Source organism: Notamacropus eugenii, chromosome 2 (genome assembly GCF_028372415.1).
Source record: "Notamacropus eugenii isolate mMacEug1 chromosome 2, mMacEug1.pri_v2, whole genome shotgun sequence".
NCBI classification, from domain to species: domain Eukaryota; kingdom Metazoa; phylum Chordata; class Mammalia; order Diprotodontia; family Macropodidae; genus Notamacropus; species Notamacropus eugenii.
In genome coordinates this window covers 19,325,619-19,340,956 of record NC_092873.1, presented here as the reverse complement: position 1 = coordinate 19,340,956, position 15,338 = coordinate 19,325,619, and the positions used below count along the sequence as shown (strand labels likewise).

Here is a 15,338-nt window from a genome sequence, read left to right as displayed (position 1 = left end):
TCCCAGCCACCCTGGGACTTCTCCTGTTCCTGGCTGGCCATAGCATCTCCCCAACCCCAGAGAATGTGGCCGTCAGCTGGGGCCTTCTGCAGACCTGCCCATCAGGACAGGTTATTATGGTCATTAAATGAGCACATACCTTCCTCCTCTCCCTCCTGCAGGGCAGTCGGACCCATTCTTGTTGTGAACAGTGGGTACTCTAGGCCAGATATGGGGCAAAGCAGGCAGCAGAAGACTTGTCCCTATGCCAGCATCTTTGGATGTACCCCAGAGGCCGCTGCTTCTTTCTGAGGGGAATCCCAGGGTCCCAGGCAGAGGGGTGGGGAAGCTGGTTCTCACACCATGGCCAGGGGCTTCAGCCACTTCTCTTCCTCCCCACCCTGTCCCTCTGTGCTATCCTGGTGACACCTGGTGACACCCTGCCACCTGCCTCTGTCCTGCAGACCAACATCCCCTTCCTGCAGAATGTACTCAATAACCAGCAATTCCTGGCCGGCACCGTGGACACCCAATTCATCGATGAGAACCCAGAGCTCTTCCAGATGCGGCCTGTGCAAAACCGGGCCCAGAAGCTCCTGCACTACCTGGGTCTGAGCCCCCAAAGCCTGCCCTGTCCCCAGCATCCCCAGGACTGCCTCCCACTCTCTTGCCCTCCCCCAAGCTGAGGAGGGAGTTCTTTGGGAGATAGTATACCCTGCCAGTCCTGCCCCACTCCCCCCATCCTCCCTCCCCACGTGCTCCCAAAGGCCTCTATTGTGCCAACCCCCTTGGGCCCTCCCTTCCCTCCTAACTAGACTTCTTCTCTTTGTTCAGGTCACGTCATGGTGAATGGTCCTCAGACCCCAATCCCTACCAAGGCCACCTCCAGCCCCACGGATCCCATTATCCCCCCTGTGCCCATGGGTGAGTCATTTGTCATTGGCCCAGCTGGGCTCCTGAGGAAGTGGGAAACGTGGTGTCCTTGAGAATTCTGACGCCCTGTCCTCTCCCAGGCCCACCTCCCCCAGGCTTCAGAGACATCCTGCTGCGGGAGGGGCCCGAGGGCTTTGCCCAAGCTGTGCGGAATCACAAGGGGCTGCTATTGATGGACACCACCTTCCGTGATGCCCACCAGTCCTTGCTGGCCACTCGCGTGCGGACTTACGATCTCAAGAAGATCGCCCCTTATGTTGCTCACAGCTTTAACAACCTCTTCAGTGTGGAGAACTGGGGAGGTAAGACTCAGCAGAGAAATGGGGGCTCTGGGCCAAACCATGGAAGGGTCAGGGGAGGAGTGTAAACTCAGCAGCACAGCCTCAGGCTTCATAAAGACCCAGAAAATCTGGACTTTCCGGCGCAGCCCATTGTTTCCTAGCTAGGAAGACAGTGTTTGGCCTTGTCTCAAAATAAGCATGTGTGCCAGTGCTTGGTAAGATGGGTGAGACAGGAAAGGTGGAGGACAGTGTCCCAGAGCTCAAGGATCTCCTTCTGTGGTCGAGACAAGAGTAACGTAAAAGAAATTCAGTAAACACTTAGCAAGTGCCTGTGATTTGCAAAGAGGTGTCCAAGTGGAGAACAGATCAGTCTGGGAAGTTCCCAGAGAAGTGAAAACCCAGTCAAGGAGTTCATGGAAGAGGTGGGCCTTGGAGGAGGATAAGGAATTCTGTATACATGGGAAGGTAGAAGGCTTTCTAGGTTTGGCACAGCAAAAGCCTGGGGGTAGAAAGGGAGAGTCTCAGGCTCCACCTTCAGATGTGCTGCTTTCTTACCCAGGAGCCACCTTTGACGTTTCCATGCGCTTCCTCTATGAGTGTCCATGGCGGAGACTACAGGAGCTCAGGGAGCTCATCCCCAACATCCCCTTCCAAATGCTGTTGAGGGGCGCCAATGCTGTGGGCTATACCAACTACCCCGACAACGTGGTCTCCAAGTGAGCACCCCTCCCCCTCTGTCCCCTGCCTCTCCCACAAGCAGGCTGCCCTTGTAGACAGCCCCGGGGGAATCACAGGCAAAGTGCTTTGGTATTGGGCCTTGTGGGCCCAGCTCACGTGGTCCTGTAGCAGGCCCCCCCGCCTCAGCAGCCTGGGCCAGCCTCTGACCTTGCTCCAGGTAGAGCCTTTGTGGGGCAGGCCTTCTTGCCAAACATATCCCCACCCCATGCTCACCCCACTATGCAGGGGCACCCTGCTTTCCTCTGGAGGGAGGAGTGGCGGGTCAAACCAAGGAACTGGGACTGAGCTACCCCGGAGTCATGAGAGGAGCTGACGGGGGAATGTAGGACTAGGGGGGTGGGGAAAGAGAAGCTCCGAGGGATCTACAGTGGACTACCAAAGGAGATACTGGTCCAGAGGTGAGACATAGGGGGCCAGGTGGAGCCTCCTCACAGGCTGCCCCTCCCTAGGTTCTGCGAGGTAGCCAAGGAGAATGGCATGGACGTGTTCCGCATCTTTGACTCTCTCAACTACCTGCCCAACCTTCTGGTGGGGATGGAGGCGGTGGGCAACGCTGGGGGCGTGGTGGAAGCTGCCATCTCCTACACGGGTGACGTGGCTGATCCCACACGCACCAAGTACTCCCTGAAGTACTATATGGACCTGGCTGAGCAGCTGGTTCGGGCAGGGACCCACATTCTGTGCATAAAGGTGGCTGTGACCTTTTCTCCCTCCCTCCCTTTCTTCCCACCCTCCTTCTATCTTCTCTCCCTCCCTCCCTCCTTCCTTCTCTTTTCCTGTCCCTCCCTCTACCTCCCCTTTGGGAGGGTGTCATCCTCCGTCCCTTCCCAGGCCCATCCATGCTGACTCTTCTCTGGGTCTGTCTGTCTCTCCAGGACATGGCTGGCCTTCTGAAGCCAGCAGCCTGCACCATGCTAGTGAGCTCCCTCCGAGACCGCTTTCCAGACCTTCCCCTGCACATCCACACCCATGATACGGCTGGCTCAGGCGTGGCCAACATGCTGGCCTGTGCTGAGGCAGGGGCTGATGTGGTCGACGTAGCGGTCGACTCCATGTCAGGAATTACTTCCCAACCCAGCATGGGGGCCATGGTGGCCTGCACCAAGGAGACCCCTCTGGACACAGGTAGAGGCTCTGAAACCCATCTCAAAGCACAGGCCCCCAAGTGAGCTCTTGCCCTCACCTTCTCCTAGCTCCCACGGAGCCTCCCAATGGTGAGGAGACGCAGCTTTCGGAGTGCATGGGGGCCGCAGGCAGCTTACAGCCTGTCTCCCCTGCTTTTCTAGGGGTGCCTCTGGAGCGGGTATTTGACTACAGTGAATACTGGGAGGGGGCCCGGGGCTTGTACGCACCCTTTGACTGCACAGCAACCATGAAGTCCGGTAACTCGGATGTGTACGAGAATGAGATCCCCGGGGGCCAGTACACAAACCTGCACTTCCAGGCCCATAGCATGGGGCTGGGGTCCAAGTTCAAGGAAGTCAAGAAAGCATATGTGGAGGCCAACCAGATGCTGGGGGACCTCATCAAGGTAAAGGGGGTGCTACTAGTCCCTGGGCCCAGCCTCATTCCTGGCCATTCCCGGAGAGCCTAGCCGCTGGGACCAGACTTGGGAAATTTCACCAGAGTCAGAAGGGGCTTTGGAGGAGGCCAGATCCTGAGAGGGCAGAGCACACAGCACCACAGCTCGAGCCAGCACAGCATCAAGGTCCGGCATCTGCACCAGAAACCATGGTGTGAGGCCAGGCAGCTTGGCCTTCTCGGGGTCAGATCTGGCAAAGCCCCAGGAGGGAAGAGGAGACAGATGAGAAAGGGTTAGAAAGAGCAGCTCCAATCCTTAACTGGCACTTTAACGTTTTCAGAGAAAGTGCTTCACACGCGTTAATTCACAGAATTCTCACAGGCCTCCAAAGGGAGGGAGAGGTGCCATTATGATCCCCATTCTACAGATGAGAAAACTTGAGGCTGAAGGAGGAAGAATGACTGAGGAGAGAGGCCTTTAGGCCAGGAGACTTCCAAAACGCAGGCTGGGTGGGGACAACTTGGGGAGAAGGTGTGGGGGTGAAGAGAGGGAGAGTGTAGGACACCACTTTGGAGACTAACTCCCCTTCCAAGTACCCACATCATTGCTTGGAAGGGGCCCCGAGTCTTGGCAGGGTCTTTCTGTGTCCCTACCACAGGTGACACCTTCTTCTAAGATCGTGGGGGACCTGGCCCAGTTTATGGTTCAGAACGGGCTGAGCCGGGCTGAAGTCGAGGAGGCGGCTGAGGAGCTGTCTTTCCCCCGCTCCGTGGTAGAGTTCCTGCAGGGATACATCGGCATACCCCATGGGGGCTTCCCTGAGCCCTTCCGAACGAAGGTGGGCCAGAGTTGAGGAGAGGGAGCCTTGGGGAAGGCTGGGCAGCCCCACTCATGGAGCTACCTCCTCCCTCCCCAGGTCCTGAAGGATCTGCCCCGAGTGGAGGGCCGGCCAGGCGCCACGCTACCCTGCCTGGACCTGGGAGCTCTGGAAAAGGAGCTGGAGGGGCGCCACGGGGAGGAGATCACCCCAGAGGATGTGCTCTCGGCCGCCATGTACCCCGACGTCTTCCAGCAGTTCAAGGACTTCACCAACATGTTCGGACCCCTGGAGTGCCTGGACACCCGCCTCTTCCTGCAAGGGCCCAAGATTGCCGAAGAATTTGAGGTGAGTGGGGAGCAGGAGGGGCATGGGGTGGCTCCCACAGCCCAGCCCTTCGCTCTTGGCCCTGACACCCTCTTCTGTAGGTGGAACTGGAGCGTGGCAAAACCCTGCATATCAAGGCCCTGGCCATGGGAGCCCTGAACCGGGCTGGCCAGAGGCAGGTGTTCTTTGAGCTCAATGGCCAGGTGCGCTCTATCCTTGTCAAGGACACCCAGGCCATGAAGGTAGGGATCCTGGCAGAGTTCTCAGCCTTTGGGGGAATGGAGGGTGGGTGTGGGAGCTTGGGCTCTCAGCCTGGGGAGGGATGGGGGGGTAGCACATGGCTCTCAGTAACCTGGCTCTCCCACTAACTACTCCTGCAGGAGATGCATTTCCATCCCAAGGCTCTAAAGGACGTGAAGGGCCAGATTGGGGCCCCAATGCCTGGCAAGGTGATTGATATCAAAGTGAAAGCAGGGGACAAGGTGACCAAGGGGCAGCCACTATGTGTGCTGAGCGCCATGAAGATGGAGACCGTGGTGACATCACCCATGGAGGGCACCATCAGCAAGGTTCACGTGACCCGGGACATGACCCTGGAAGGGGATGACCTCATCTTGGAGATCGAGTGACCCCCAGTTCCTCCCTCGTCCCCAGTGCCTTAGCATTGGAGGCCTGCTCTCCCCCTCGTTCTTAGTAGATGCTGCTGCTGCCTGGGAGCCCCAGGCCATGGAAAAGGCAGCTCACCAGGCTGCAGTGGCCACCCTGGGACCAGCTGCTCAAGGGAGTGGGCCAAGAGAGATCCCTCCCTCTCTGCCTTCCCCTTCCCAAACTGCCCATCACATCCTGCCACTTGCAGGATGTGGTTCTTTGCCAAATTGGTGCCCTCTCTCCAAGGGAGTGGGGGTCCAGGCCAGGAAGGTCAGGGGGATGAGACCTCCTTATTTCAGCCTTGACAGACTCAAACATTCAATAAAGCCGATTGTCATCTCCTTGCCGCCTAGTTCTTTGCTCTCCAGCTTAGAGTCAGGTTTGGGGATCTCGAGAAGTAACAACAGCACCATCCTGAGTCCTAGACCATGCCCAGCACTGACGGAGAGCCCCAGGTGGGAACAAAGCAGGGTTTGGTCAAGGCTTTGGAGGAACCCAAAGGACCCAGCCCCACATTTTACAAGGACAAAAGCCCAGAGGAATGACACAGAAGGGCCTTCAAAATCACACAGCCAAGTGGCAAGACAAGTGGCTGTGGAAGAATGTGGGGGCAGGAAAGAAAACTCTGGCTTGAGGGCAGACTCCCCTGGGACCTCCCTTGCTCAGTGACTTGGGCCTCAGGGATGTCCAGTTCCACCAAGGGCCCATGTCCCACAGTGTGTCTAGGGGGTGGGACTTAAGGGGAATCGTGGCGCTGGGTGTAAGGATGTCCACCTATCACCCCTGCACTCAGTTACATCAGAGCAACCCCCAGTGTAGGCCTCACCAAAAAACAGCCAGGCATCTGTGTTGTATTCTGGGGCTGGGCAAAGGCAGCCTGCTGCAGGGCCTCACACCTAACTACCCCACGGTAAGCAGCCCCTGCAACACCTTCCAGCTACCTTTCTCTCTCATAACCACTCACAAGACAGGATGAACGGACTGACCCTCACTGGGCACATTTACTAATTGGGAGGGACCTTGGAGACTCAATCCAAGCCCCTCACACGGATGAGGTGAGTCACCGAGATGAAGCAACTTGCTCGGGTATACCGCCAGAAAGCTTCTGAGGCAGGTCCAAGTCTAGCACAAGCCATGTGTGGTACATAAGCGGCAAAAGTCAGACCTGGGGCATAGTCTAGCCCAGGTGCAGCTTTCCTGAGCTAGGGGAACACTTGGCCCAAGGACCGCTGGGGTCCCTGGTGTCCAAGGGCCAGAGTCCTTCCCAGAACTGGGTGGAGGTCAAGGCTGGGAGGAGCCCATCACTCCAAGCTCCACCCCCTGCTCCCAGCTGAACAAGTGCCCACAGCAAATGATTCAGGAAGGGCCAGGACTGGGGGCCAGCACACAGTAGGTGCACAATACAGGCTGAATGGCCAGTGGCTGAGGTGGCTATTTCAATATTTGGCCCCATTTCTGAGAAGGCCACAGAGTTCACTCCCAGCTCAGCTGTCAAAGGTCAGCCCTGACTCTGGGTTAACCAAGTTAAAACTCTTTAATATGGGAATACAAAGTCTGATGCAAAAAGAGGAGGAAACCCCGGAGGCCAGTGGAACTGCTCTTCCCATCCTGAGCAGCCTCCCCAAGGCCCAGGAGCAGCACAGTGCAGGAGGGGCTGATGGCCCCCAAGAAGAGCCTGGGATCCCAACCACCTTTGTCTCAGTCCTTGGGGTTCAGTTGGCTCTGGCTTCTAGTCCCCCCCCATCAAAATTCCTGGGATCTCAGGAACTCCAGCTCACCCTATGCCCCCCTATTCCTCTCCTGTGGGGGACTAGGGAGCCCCTGAAGAGTCTGTAGGGAGGGAGCCAAGGTCAGGAGCACAGTGAGGTGGCTGAATCCCCGGTTTGGTCCAGGAGCAGGCAGAGGGGAAGGCTGCTATACAGTCTGGGCTCCGTGAGGGGCTGCAGTAGGAGCAGGAAGAGCCCCACCCCCAAGACATAGCCCACCAGTAGAGGACATCTCTGGGGGTGCTCCAGGGCTGCACACACCGCGGGGAAGCCCATGTAGTTGCAGAAAGAGTGACAGAGGACCGGCCCAATCAGGTGTCCTGGGGGTGAGGGACAGCCAGGGGTCAGGACAGCAGGCCTGGTTACCTCCCAGGCCCACCCTCTCAAGCATCTCACCCACCTGTGCGGATGAAGAGGAAAGCTGTGTACGCCCCAAAGACTGCTGTGTAGGAGAACTGGAACGCTGCAGGGAGTGGGGGCTCCTGGTCAGTGGTCACCTCATCCTGTGCCCCTGCCCCTCCCGGCCCTGTCTGCCCCCCAGGTCTCACCAGCTGATAGGAAGATGCTTCCCACGCTGCCCTGGCGAAAACGGAGCTGTTCAATCACGTGGTGAAAGTGGGCTGTAAGGGAAGGGGCGACTTGGGGACACCCAGGCCTGCTGCCCCCACCCCCCGGCTGGGACACCGGGCCAGCCCTCCGGGTGCCCCTCCTGCCTCATCAGGGGAGGGAAGCTCACCAACGCCAAAGAAGAGGGGGCAGGTGAAGACGGCGGGGCCCAGGCCCGTGCAGGGGGCCAGCATGGGCAGCATGCAGGCCCGGAACACCAGCTCCTCTGTCAGGGGGGCGATCACCTGGTTCCGCAGCCAGCGCATGTCCGTCAGGCATTGTGCCCAGGCCTGGGGGGCTGGCCGAGGGGGAGGGGTGAGCAGGAGCTGCCCGGGGTGGGGGGCGGGTCTCAGCGGTTCCCAAGATTCTACCCGCCCACCCTTCAGGGACTTGGGGGAACTTGCTGGTTTGTTGGGTTAAGGCCTGACTCTTCAAGGGGAACAAGTATCACTGCGCCCACTTGGCGCAAGAGAAACCTGAGGCCCAGAACCACAAACTCACTTGCCCAGGGCTCCACCAGCAGCGAGCGATCCGAGCCAAGGGCCAGGCTCAGGCAGGGCACCCCGCCCTTCAGCTCTCCGGCCCCGCGCCCCCAACTCACCCAGGGCCACCTTCAGTCCGTTGGCCAAGTCCCAGGGACAGTCCATGGAGAGCTGCATGAGGGGGCCCAGGAACAGGATCTGGGGGGAGCGAAGGGGGGGCTCAGGAAGGGGGCAGGGGCCGAGCCCCCCCGACACCCCCTTGCCCCCCACCCTGCGCAGGGACTCACCATGGTCAGCAGCAGCGGCAGCAACGCGGCGGGGAAGAAGCCCTCCAGCCTGAAGCCCATCAGGGTGAACAGGGATATGCCTGGCTGAGCCCCAAGAAGAAGGGGCGTCAGGCGGGCCCCGCCCCCGACGGCCAGGCCCCTCCCCTCCCGGCCCCGCCCCTGGCAGCCAGGCCCCGCCCCCCGGACCTGGAGGCCGGTGAGCTCTCGCCAAAGCAGCACGCAGAGCGGGGAGAGGCTGGACACCACGAGGACGCTGGTGAACCTCCGCTTGATGACCTCAGGATGGTCCCTGGGGGAGGAGGTTAGTGTGGGGGAGCCTCCGAGCTCCGCCCCCTGCCGGCAGACCCCGCCCCTGAGGGCCTGCCGTCATTCCGGCCCCTCCCGGAAGTGTCTCTCCGAGGCCCCTCCCCGGACGGCCGCGGCCCCGCCCCGCCAGCCCGGGTCCCGCCCCCCCTCCCCGCGCACCGGGGCAGTTCGCTCTTCCACACGTAAAGGCTGCCCACGTAGGAGCAGGCAAGGCTGAGGCAGGAGCACACAGACACCCAACAGCACAGACCAGGACCCGCACCGTTCAGCGCCGTCGACTCGGGCTCCGGTTCGGGCCCGGACACTGACAGCAGCCGCAGTCCGTCGCCGCCCAGCGCCGCCATCGTGCTCTGCACCCGGAGCCGCGGAGTCCGGCGCGGCGCGCACCAATGACGCGCACCCGGCGACCGTTCGGAAGGCTCCTGCTGGGCCCCCGGGACGCGCAGCGTAACGTCACGACGTCGCACGGGGCCGCGCCTCTGTGCCCCTCGGGCCCCGCCTCCCTTCGGCTTAGGCCCCGCCCCCACAGTCCCGGAGCCGCCCCTTCCCTGGACTGGCCCCGCCCCGTCCGACTCAGACTGGGCTGGAGTCCTACTTGGCCCCGCCCCCCGCCCCCTCGTCCCTCCGGCCCCGCCCCCTCCCGCTCCCCGCCCGCGGACCGGCGCAGTGACTGACAGGCGGGGTGGGCTGGCTGGCACCTTTATTGGAAGTAGCGGGCCGGGGGCTGCCCCGCTAGGGGCCGGCCCTCAGCCAGTCGGACAGGTTGGACACCTCCTGCAGCCACAGCGCGTCCTAGGAAGAGGAGGAGGGGCGGGCTGGCCTGAGCTGTTCCCTCCCGCTCCCCTCCCTCACCCCTTCCCCTCCACCCCCCCAGCCCGGTTACCTCCCCGCGGGTCTCTGGGCTGCCCCGGGGGTGTCCCGGTCCCATAGAGCGCTGGGTGGCTTCCCCGACGCTCGGCACACCCGGTCCTGGGCAGCACCTCTTGGGCCTCGGAGCCTCTCCTGGACTGCAGCTCTCTGGAAAAGATGCCCCAGTCTCGGTCCTGTTTCGGGGCCACGCATGTGGACCAGCACGCCCCCCTCCTCCCTCTTGTCCGCTTTTCGGGGGCTCCCGACCCGACTTCGGTCTCTCCTCAATCACCCTGCCCCCTTCCTCCCACCTAAAAGGGGTCTGTCATCCCCCATCCAGATGTCACCCATTCTTCATGGTCTGGGTGCTGTCTCAGTCCAGCCATTACAGCCCGTATTGATCTGAATTCGTTTAACAAACATTTAAAAGTCTCTCTACCATGTCAAAAATGCCATGCTAAGGCCTACAGTTTATTTTTATAGATGAGAAACTTCCTGAAACAGCAGATTTGTGCCTTTTCCACAACTGCAGGTGGGACATGGCAGGTTGAGCATTATGTCAACCAGCCTTCCTTCCTAGAAGCCAGCTCTCCACCCACTTTGGCAGCCTCAGGGAGAGGCCCTGGGTATCTCAGCTTGTGGATTTGAAGGGGAGGGGGAGGAAAGGCTTCTGGGGAGAGGTCCAGCAAGAGGTGGTTGTGAGGAGGGAGCACCTCCAGACTGGGGGTGAGAACCGAGGTGGGGGAGGGGATGCCAAGGTCAGGGAGTGGCACACAGGGCACAAGGAAGGCAGGTCTCTGGGGGGGCTCTCCATGACATGGTCAGACAGTGATGCTTGCAGGGACCTGCCTGGCAACACTCTAGACCACAGACATGTGGCCCTCCTCCCACCCTTGAGTATTTAACTGATTAAAGTGTATACATTTTACACACATTCTCACACAGTATAAGTCTACACTTGTACAACAGGTGATATTCACATTACAAAGTACTTTCTGCTTTATAAAATATACTTGTGGTTGATGCCTTTAAACTGCCACATCCCTTGATGAATTTAAAATATTGGATTGATGCCAAACTTTTCAAAGCCCGTAAGACTGCACCAGCAACGGAGAGGCACTCAGCATGCTATTTACTCAGTATGCTATTGGGGTGACTGGGGAGTCTGGGATGTCAAACAGGAGACCATACCCCAAACCTGCAGTGTGTTGGAACCAACTGGATTCAGGGATTCTATTTCCAGTCATTTGTGTCTTGTGGTCTTGGAGGCTTTGTGTGTTAGGCAACACCTGTGTTAATACCAACCATGAAGGTCAAGGTGGCATTGCCCCAGGATGGCAAATTCCAGAGTCCAAAACTGCTGCAGCCAAGAGGGCGGCTTGCCTGGCTGCTTACAGGACAATGCACACCCTTCCCTACTCTCCTCTGGATGTCCGCTCTTTTCCCTAAAGGACGAGTTTCCTGTTGCAGCCCCCCAAGAATACTTATTTGGGACTCTGGAAAGGTTAGCTACAAGTAGTGAGTGAATGAGTGTGTGTGTGTGTGTGTGTGTGTGTGTGTGTGCACGCGCACGCATGCACGTGCCAGCACAATTCTCCTTCATAACTTCTGTCAGGAAGCAACCAGACCCTCACCTGGCAGTGACTCCTCTACGCTCTTGGTCCTATATTCTCTCTCCTCCGTGCTGATTGGCTCAGGAAACAGCTGGTCAGAAAGTCAGAAACCCCCAGTGAGTTTAGCAGCAGCAGGACACAGCCCCATGACAGAGATTTCCTTCTACAGAAAAGTTGTGTGAGGTGAAACAGCTACCTCATAGCATTGGGATGCCCTCCCATGCCACCCTCCTTTAAAACCAAGCTTTTGCTACACCTTTTCGGGGAAGCACCTGCTTCCTAACCAGCCAGCTGTTCCCGCCTGCTGGCACTGGTCACATGAGAACCTCTAGTCAGAGGTGCCAGAGACCCTGTGCCTTGTATCTACAGTGGGGATGGAGGAAGAAACACTGAACTTGGACTTGGGAGAGCACTGGGTTTAAACTATCTCTGACGCTGTGTGACCAACTCTCTGAGCTTTATCTGCAAAACGGCCCTCAGTCATGAGGCCTCAATGGGGTCATGTACATAAAAGTACTCTGGAACAGCTCCGTTATTCACTAGTAACAGGGAGGCTGGAAGGTCTAGGCATACCCCAGCACTGGCCTGATTGCCACATGCTCACCCTAAGGAGGCATGATGGCACCTCAAGTCAGGCAATGATTTGATTGAGTCCCAGCTCTTATAGCTTTGGGAGGGGAGAAAACCAAAAAGACCTGGCCACTCATGAAACCACAGCTAAGAGAGGGTCTGGATCTCTGTGGAAAGAGTGGGGAGCTGCTAAAGGCAGTCATGGAAGGGCCTGTGTGCCAGGGCAGCTGTGGAGTTCCCAGAATGGGTAGAGTGTCAGGCAGTGGCCAGCTACATGTCCAGGGGAGAAGAGGGGCCATTACGTAGGGAAGCACACAGGCCTAGAGATGGCAGGGCTGAAAGAGAGGGGGCAAACACCCATCTGTGGGGTTCTCCCCCACAAGAGGCCATGGGACACGCTCATCACTGAGAGCCGTAGCCCAAAGCATACTTTTAAAAGTCAGTGGTGAGGCAAGAGTGCATTCCAGGGGCAAGAGCCCACCTGTGTAAAGGCCCAGCTGGGGTTGGTCTTACTCTTACATTCTTTGGTTCTGAAGGAAGAAGACACAAGAGGTAGCCTGTGCCTGGCCTAACCCCTATCTTCACTCAGACCCTGGTGGGGACAGCCCAGGGCCTGAGCCTGAGAGCCTGGGAAGAGCCATGACTCCAGCTTAGGGCCTGTGTCCTGAGGTCAAACTGGGGAGGTGCAGCTAGGACCCAGAAGGGAAAGTTATGGCCCCCAAAGTCCTGGGCCTGTCTGTGATTCAATATCAGGAGCTGGGGTGATTTTATTGGTGGAAATGACATCAAAGAAACGGTCTAACACCCGTTTGGTGGCTGCTGGCACATGGCAGCTGTATGGCTTTCCCCACTGGAATGGGAGCTGCCTCAGGACAGGGCACTGTCTGACTTTTCTAACTGTGTCCCCAGCCCTTAGCCCAAGACTGTGCTCACAGTAGGCACTTAAATGCTTTTCCTGTTCATACTGGCTTTCTTCTAGGGCCATCTTAACCACCAGCCTTCGACTGTCCAGTCCTGATGTCCTCCTCTCCTGAGCAGCCTCCTTCCTCCCTGTTGGGCAGGCTGAGGGGTTCACCTTCCACCGTGCTCAGTAAGGTAGCAGGCGCAGAGTGTCAGCACGCAGGCCAGGGCCTGCAAGTTTCTTTAGGCCTGATTCAGTTAGGAAAGCTTCCCAGCAGGCTCAGAGAGATACCACCAGATAGTGGGTCAGCACATGGTAAAAGCACTGGTGGCACTAACGTCCACATAGCAAGGTTTTGCCTGCTTTGGCAGGAGCAGCAGCCCCAGCCCTTCCGATGCAGCAGAAAGTACAACTGTTATTTTCCATTAATAGGGGCCTCAGTCGGCCTTTGTGGTCAGAGCCGGAGGCAAAGGTGTTCCCAACCTGGACTTGCAGTTCTAAGATGAAGCCGCTGGGTGTCACTCTTGCACCACAAACAAGCCAGCAGGGTGCCCGAAGCTTGCGTGACCTTTGCTCCCCAGAGCTGTCTCACCTGTCCAGTAGGTCTTCATCCAGGACGCTCCCCCAGCCCCACTGAGCCATCACTGTGATGGCTGGCATCCCTCACTCTCCTCTCCCTCAGCACCCACAACCTGGGCCCCCCAAAGCTCTGCCTCGGGTCCCATGGAAGGCTGGGCAGGCTTCCTGCTGACTCACTCTCTTTGGGTCACAGGTGGAATGATAGAGGAGCCGTTGGTGCAGGGTCTGCTGGAAGGCTTGGCGCAGTCTCCTCCTGAATTCCTGGGTATCGGCTGCCTAAGGGACCAAATGTGCAGCATCACAGAGTGTCCCAGTCTGAAGGGGCTCTCGAGGTCATAAAGTGCAGGTGGGTAAACAGGCCCAAGGGCCCTCCCTGTGCAGCAGACCTCCCTCACATCTCCAAATTCCTTTGCATTGTCCCACACCCCCGAGGTGACCCTCTGCCCTCATCTTCTCACTTTCACTGCTGCCTCAGTTGTTCGTTACCAGCTCTCTTCTGGACCCCTTGCACTAACCCCTGCCTTGACAGATGGGGAACAGCCGGCGACCAAGCCCCGTGGCCTCTTCTCTGGACTCATCCTCCCTTCTCGCCAGAGGCTGCCCATCTTGTCCAGCAGACTGCCCCTTCAATCTTCAAGACCTTCCTGTCTTCCAAGTCCTTCCCTGCTGCCTATCAGTGTGCCTCAACAGACCCTTGTCAGGCCCTAACAGCCCCCCCATGCTGTCTCACCCCGGATTTCCTGTCCTTCACAGCCAAGCTCTCAGACCAAGGGCCTTCCTGCAAGCTCCCTCCTCTTCATCAACCCTCACCCCTCCGCCCAGGTCAGGACATGTTCTCTCTCAGTTCCATCTATCCGACTGTTATTTCTTAGGACATTTGGTTGGTGGATCATTCAGATCAAGCCCCCTAACTCTGGGTGTGCCCTACAATTCAGCCTTCTCTCTTCTGATGGCCCCCTCTGCCCATCACTCCCAAATCCACAACAGTTAGCATTCCTGTAGCACTTTAACGTTCCCAAAGTACTTTATCAGTATGATCTCAGTTGGTTCTCACCACCTTGGGAGGAGGGGGCTGTCCTCACCCCCATTTTATGCAGGCTCATAGGATAAGTAAGTGGGTACAAAATGCCTCAAAGGAGGTGGGGGCAGAGGAGAAGGAGTCAAACAGGAGCAGTAGGGAGAGCAGGATCCCAGAAGTGATACCAGTGTTGGGAAAGAGGAGGGTGAGGTCCCTTCAAAGAGGGACTTCATGCAGGCAGGTGGGCAAGGTGAGGAAGCAGAGGGTGAAAGGGTGAGAGGGAAAGCCAGAGGAGAGAGGAGGCCAGTGTGAGGAGCCCACGCAGGAGCAGGGAGAGGGACAGTGAAGGAGGAGCTCCCAAGTGTCTATTCCAGGACACCAGGGAGCCTGACAAGTGGTCCTCAGGGGAGGCCCACTATTCAGGGAAAAGGGCTGAGGCTTGAGGAGGAAGGCTCAGAGCAATCTGAGGGGCCTGGGTCAGACTATCCAAGAGGAATGAATAAGAGGCAAAGCTCAGCTCTGGGGCTACCTCTTCCAGGAAGTCCTCCCTGCTCTTCCCTGGGCTTGACCTATGCAAACAATTGCAGGTCAGTCTGCTGGGCAGAACAGAAGCCCCTTGAGGGCAGGGTCCCCAGACTGTGTCTGGCACTGAGTGAACACTTAAGAGAAGTTTACTAAGTTTAATTTTTACTACACCAGAATTCAGAGGGGGACAAGCTTCAGCTGTGATCCAAGAAACAGTGGGAAACAGTGGGTGTGGGAGACAGAGAGAGGCACAGAGACATACAGTGAAAGACTGACAGAGAGGAAGAGACAAATGGACAAGTGAATAGTGAGGGGCAGCAAGGCAAGAGCAGAGCCCCCGCCATCTGGTTGAGGGTGATCTTGGCCTTGGAGGAACAGGGCCTGGCCAGGGACCTGGGCCTCCCATCAAGCTGCCCCAGCCCCCACCGTGCTGTCAGAAACCCTCTTCATCCAGCTTAGAGGCCAGAGGTCTGTGAGGTATGACACCCACACCCACACCCACAGACTCCCAATGCAGCGCACACACGTAGACATACAGACACACTCACATATTCACATATTCACCTACACACATATACACACACTACACAC

The 15,338-nt window shown here is 58.2% G+C and overlaps 3 protein-coding genes across 14 annotated transcripts in view; 1 reads left to right on the top strand and 2 right to left on the bottom strand.

The window, feature by feature from the left end:
* PC (pyruvate carboxylase) overlaps positions 1-5,586 on the top strand; it is a 93,248-nt gene extending 87,662 nt beyond the window's left edge. For all 4 annotated transcript variants that reach the window (XM_072639216.1, XM_072639214.1, XM_072639215.1 and 1 more), the window contains exons 11-21: positions 444-588; positions 814-903; positions 993-1,214; positions 1,753-1,909; positions 2,381-2,621; positions 2,807-3,056; positions 3,218-3,462; positions 4,112-4,291; positions 4,370-4,618; positions 4,699-4,839; positions 4,978-5,586. In XM_072639216.1, coding sequence (XP_072495317.1) covers positions 444-588; positions 814-903; positions 993-1,214; positions 1,753-1,909; positions 2,381-2,621; positions 2,807-3,056; positions 3,218-3,462; positions 4,112-4,291; positions 4,370-4,618; positions 4,699-4,839; positions 4,978-5,226 — 2,169 coding nt within the window. In that variant the 3' untranslated portion in view covers positions 5,227-5,586. The remainder of the gene's footprint in view (positions 1-443; positions 589-813; positions 904-992; positions 1,215-1,752; positions 1,910-2,380; positions 2,622-2,806; positions 3,057-3,217; positions 3,463-4,111; positions 4,292-4,369; positions 4,619-4,698; positions 4,840-4,977) is intronic.
* A 1,174-nt stretch (positions 5,587-6,760) lies between these two features.
* On the bottom strand, positions 6,761-9,159 carry RCE1 (Ras converting CAAX endopeptidase 1). Of its 9 annotated transcripts, none has more exons than XM_072639237.1 (8): positions 8,852-9,159; positions 8,573-8,675; positions 8,387-8,470; positions 8,119-8,297; positions 7,748-7,915; positions 7,560-7,590; positions 7,412-7,474; positions 6,761-7,331 (listed from the first exon to the last, which is right to left on the bottom strand). In XM_072639237.1, the coding sequence occupies exons 1-8, from the start codon at positions 9,034-9,036 to the stop codon at positions 7,323-7,325; spliced, it is 822 nt and encodes a 273-aa protein (XP_072495338.1). In that variant the 5' UTR covers positions 9,037-9,159; the 3' UTR covers positions 6,761-7,322. The 9 variants fall into 9 exon arrangements, with proteins under 9 accessions (XP_072495338.1, XP_072495333.1, XP_072495335.1 ...); XM_072639232.1 differs by having other exon boundaries at positions 7,560-7,585; positions 8,852-9,153; XM_072639234.1 differs by having other exon boundaries at positions 7,560-7,585; positions 7,748-7,943; positions 8,219-8,297; positions 8,852-9,152.
* A 184-nt stretch (positions 9,160-9,343) lies between these two features.
* The window catches only part of TOP6BL (TOP6B like initiator of meiotic double strand breaks), a 59,978-nt gene continuing 53,983 nt past the window's right edge, over positions 9,344-15,338 (bottom strand). The window contains exons 13-16 of the mRNA XM_072639242.1: positions 13,382-13,480; positions 11,176-11,245; positions 9,576-9,709; positions 9,344-9,484 (exon numbers count right to left, since the gene is read on the bottom strand). Of these exons, the coding sequence (XP_072495343.1) occupies positions 9,425-9,484; positions 9,576-9,709; positions 11,176-11,245; positions 13,382-13,480 (363 nt within the window). The 3' untranslated portion in view covers positions 9,344-9,424. The remainder of the gene's footprint in view (positions 9,485-9,575; positions 9,710-11,175; positions 11,246-13,381; positions 13,481-15,338) is intronic.

Excerpts from the sequence above, each read along its gene's own strand:
- RCE1 (XM_072639232.1), bottom strand. The coding sequence starts at position 9,036 with ATGGCGGCGCTGGGCGGCGACGGACTGCGGCTGCTGTCAGTGTCCGGG. Across the intron at positions 8,676-8,851 it reads TGGAAGAGCGAACTGCCCCG|GGACCATCCTGAGGTCATCA; the intron begins GTGCGCGGGGAG and ends CTCCTCCCCCAG. Across the intron at positions 8,298-8,386 it reads TGCCGCTGCTGCTGACCATG|ATCCTGTTCCTGGGCCCCCT; the intron begins GTGAGTCCCTGC and ends CGCTCCCCCCAG.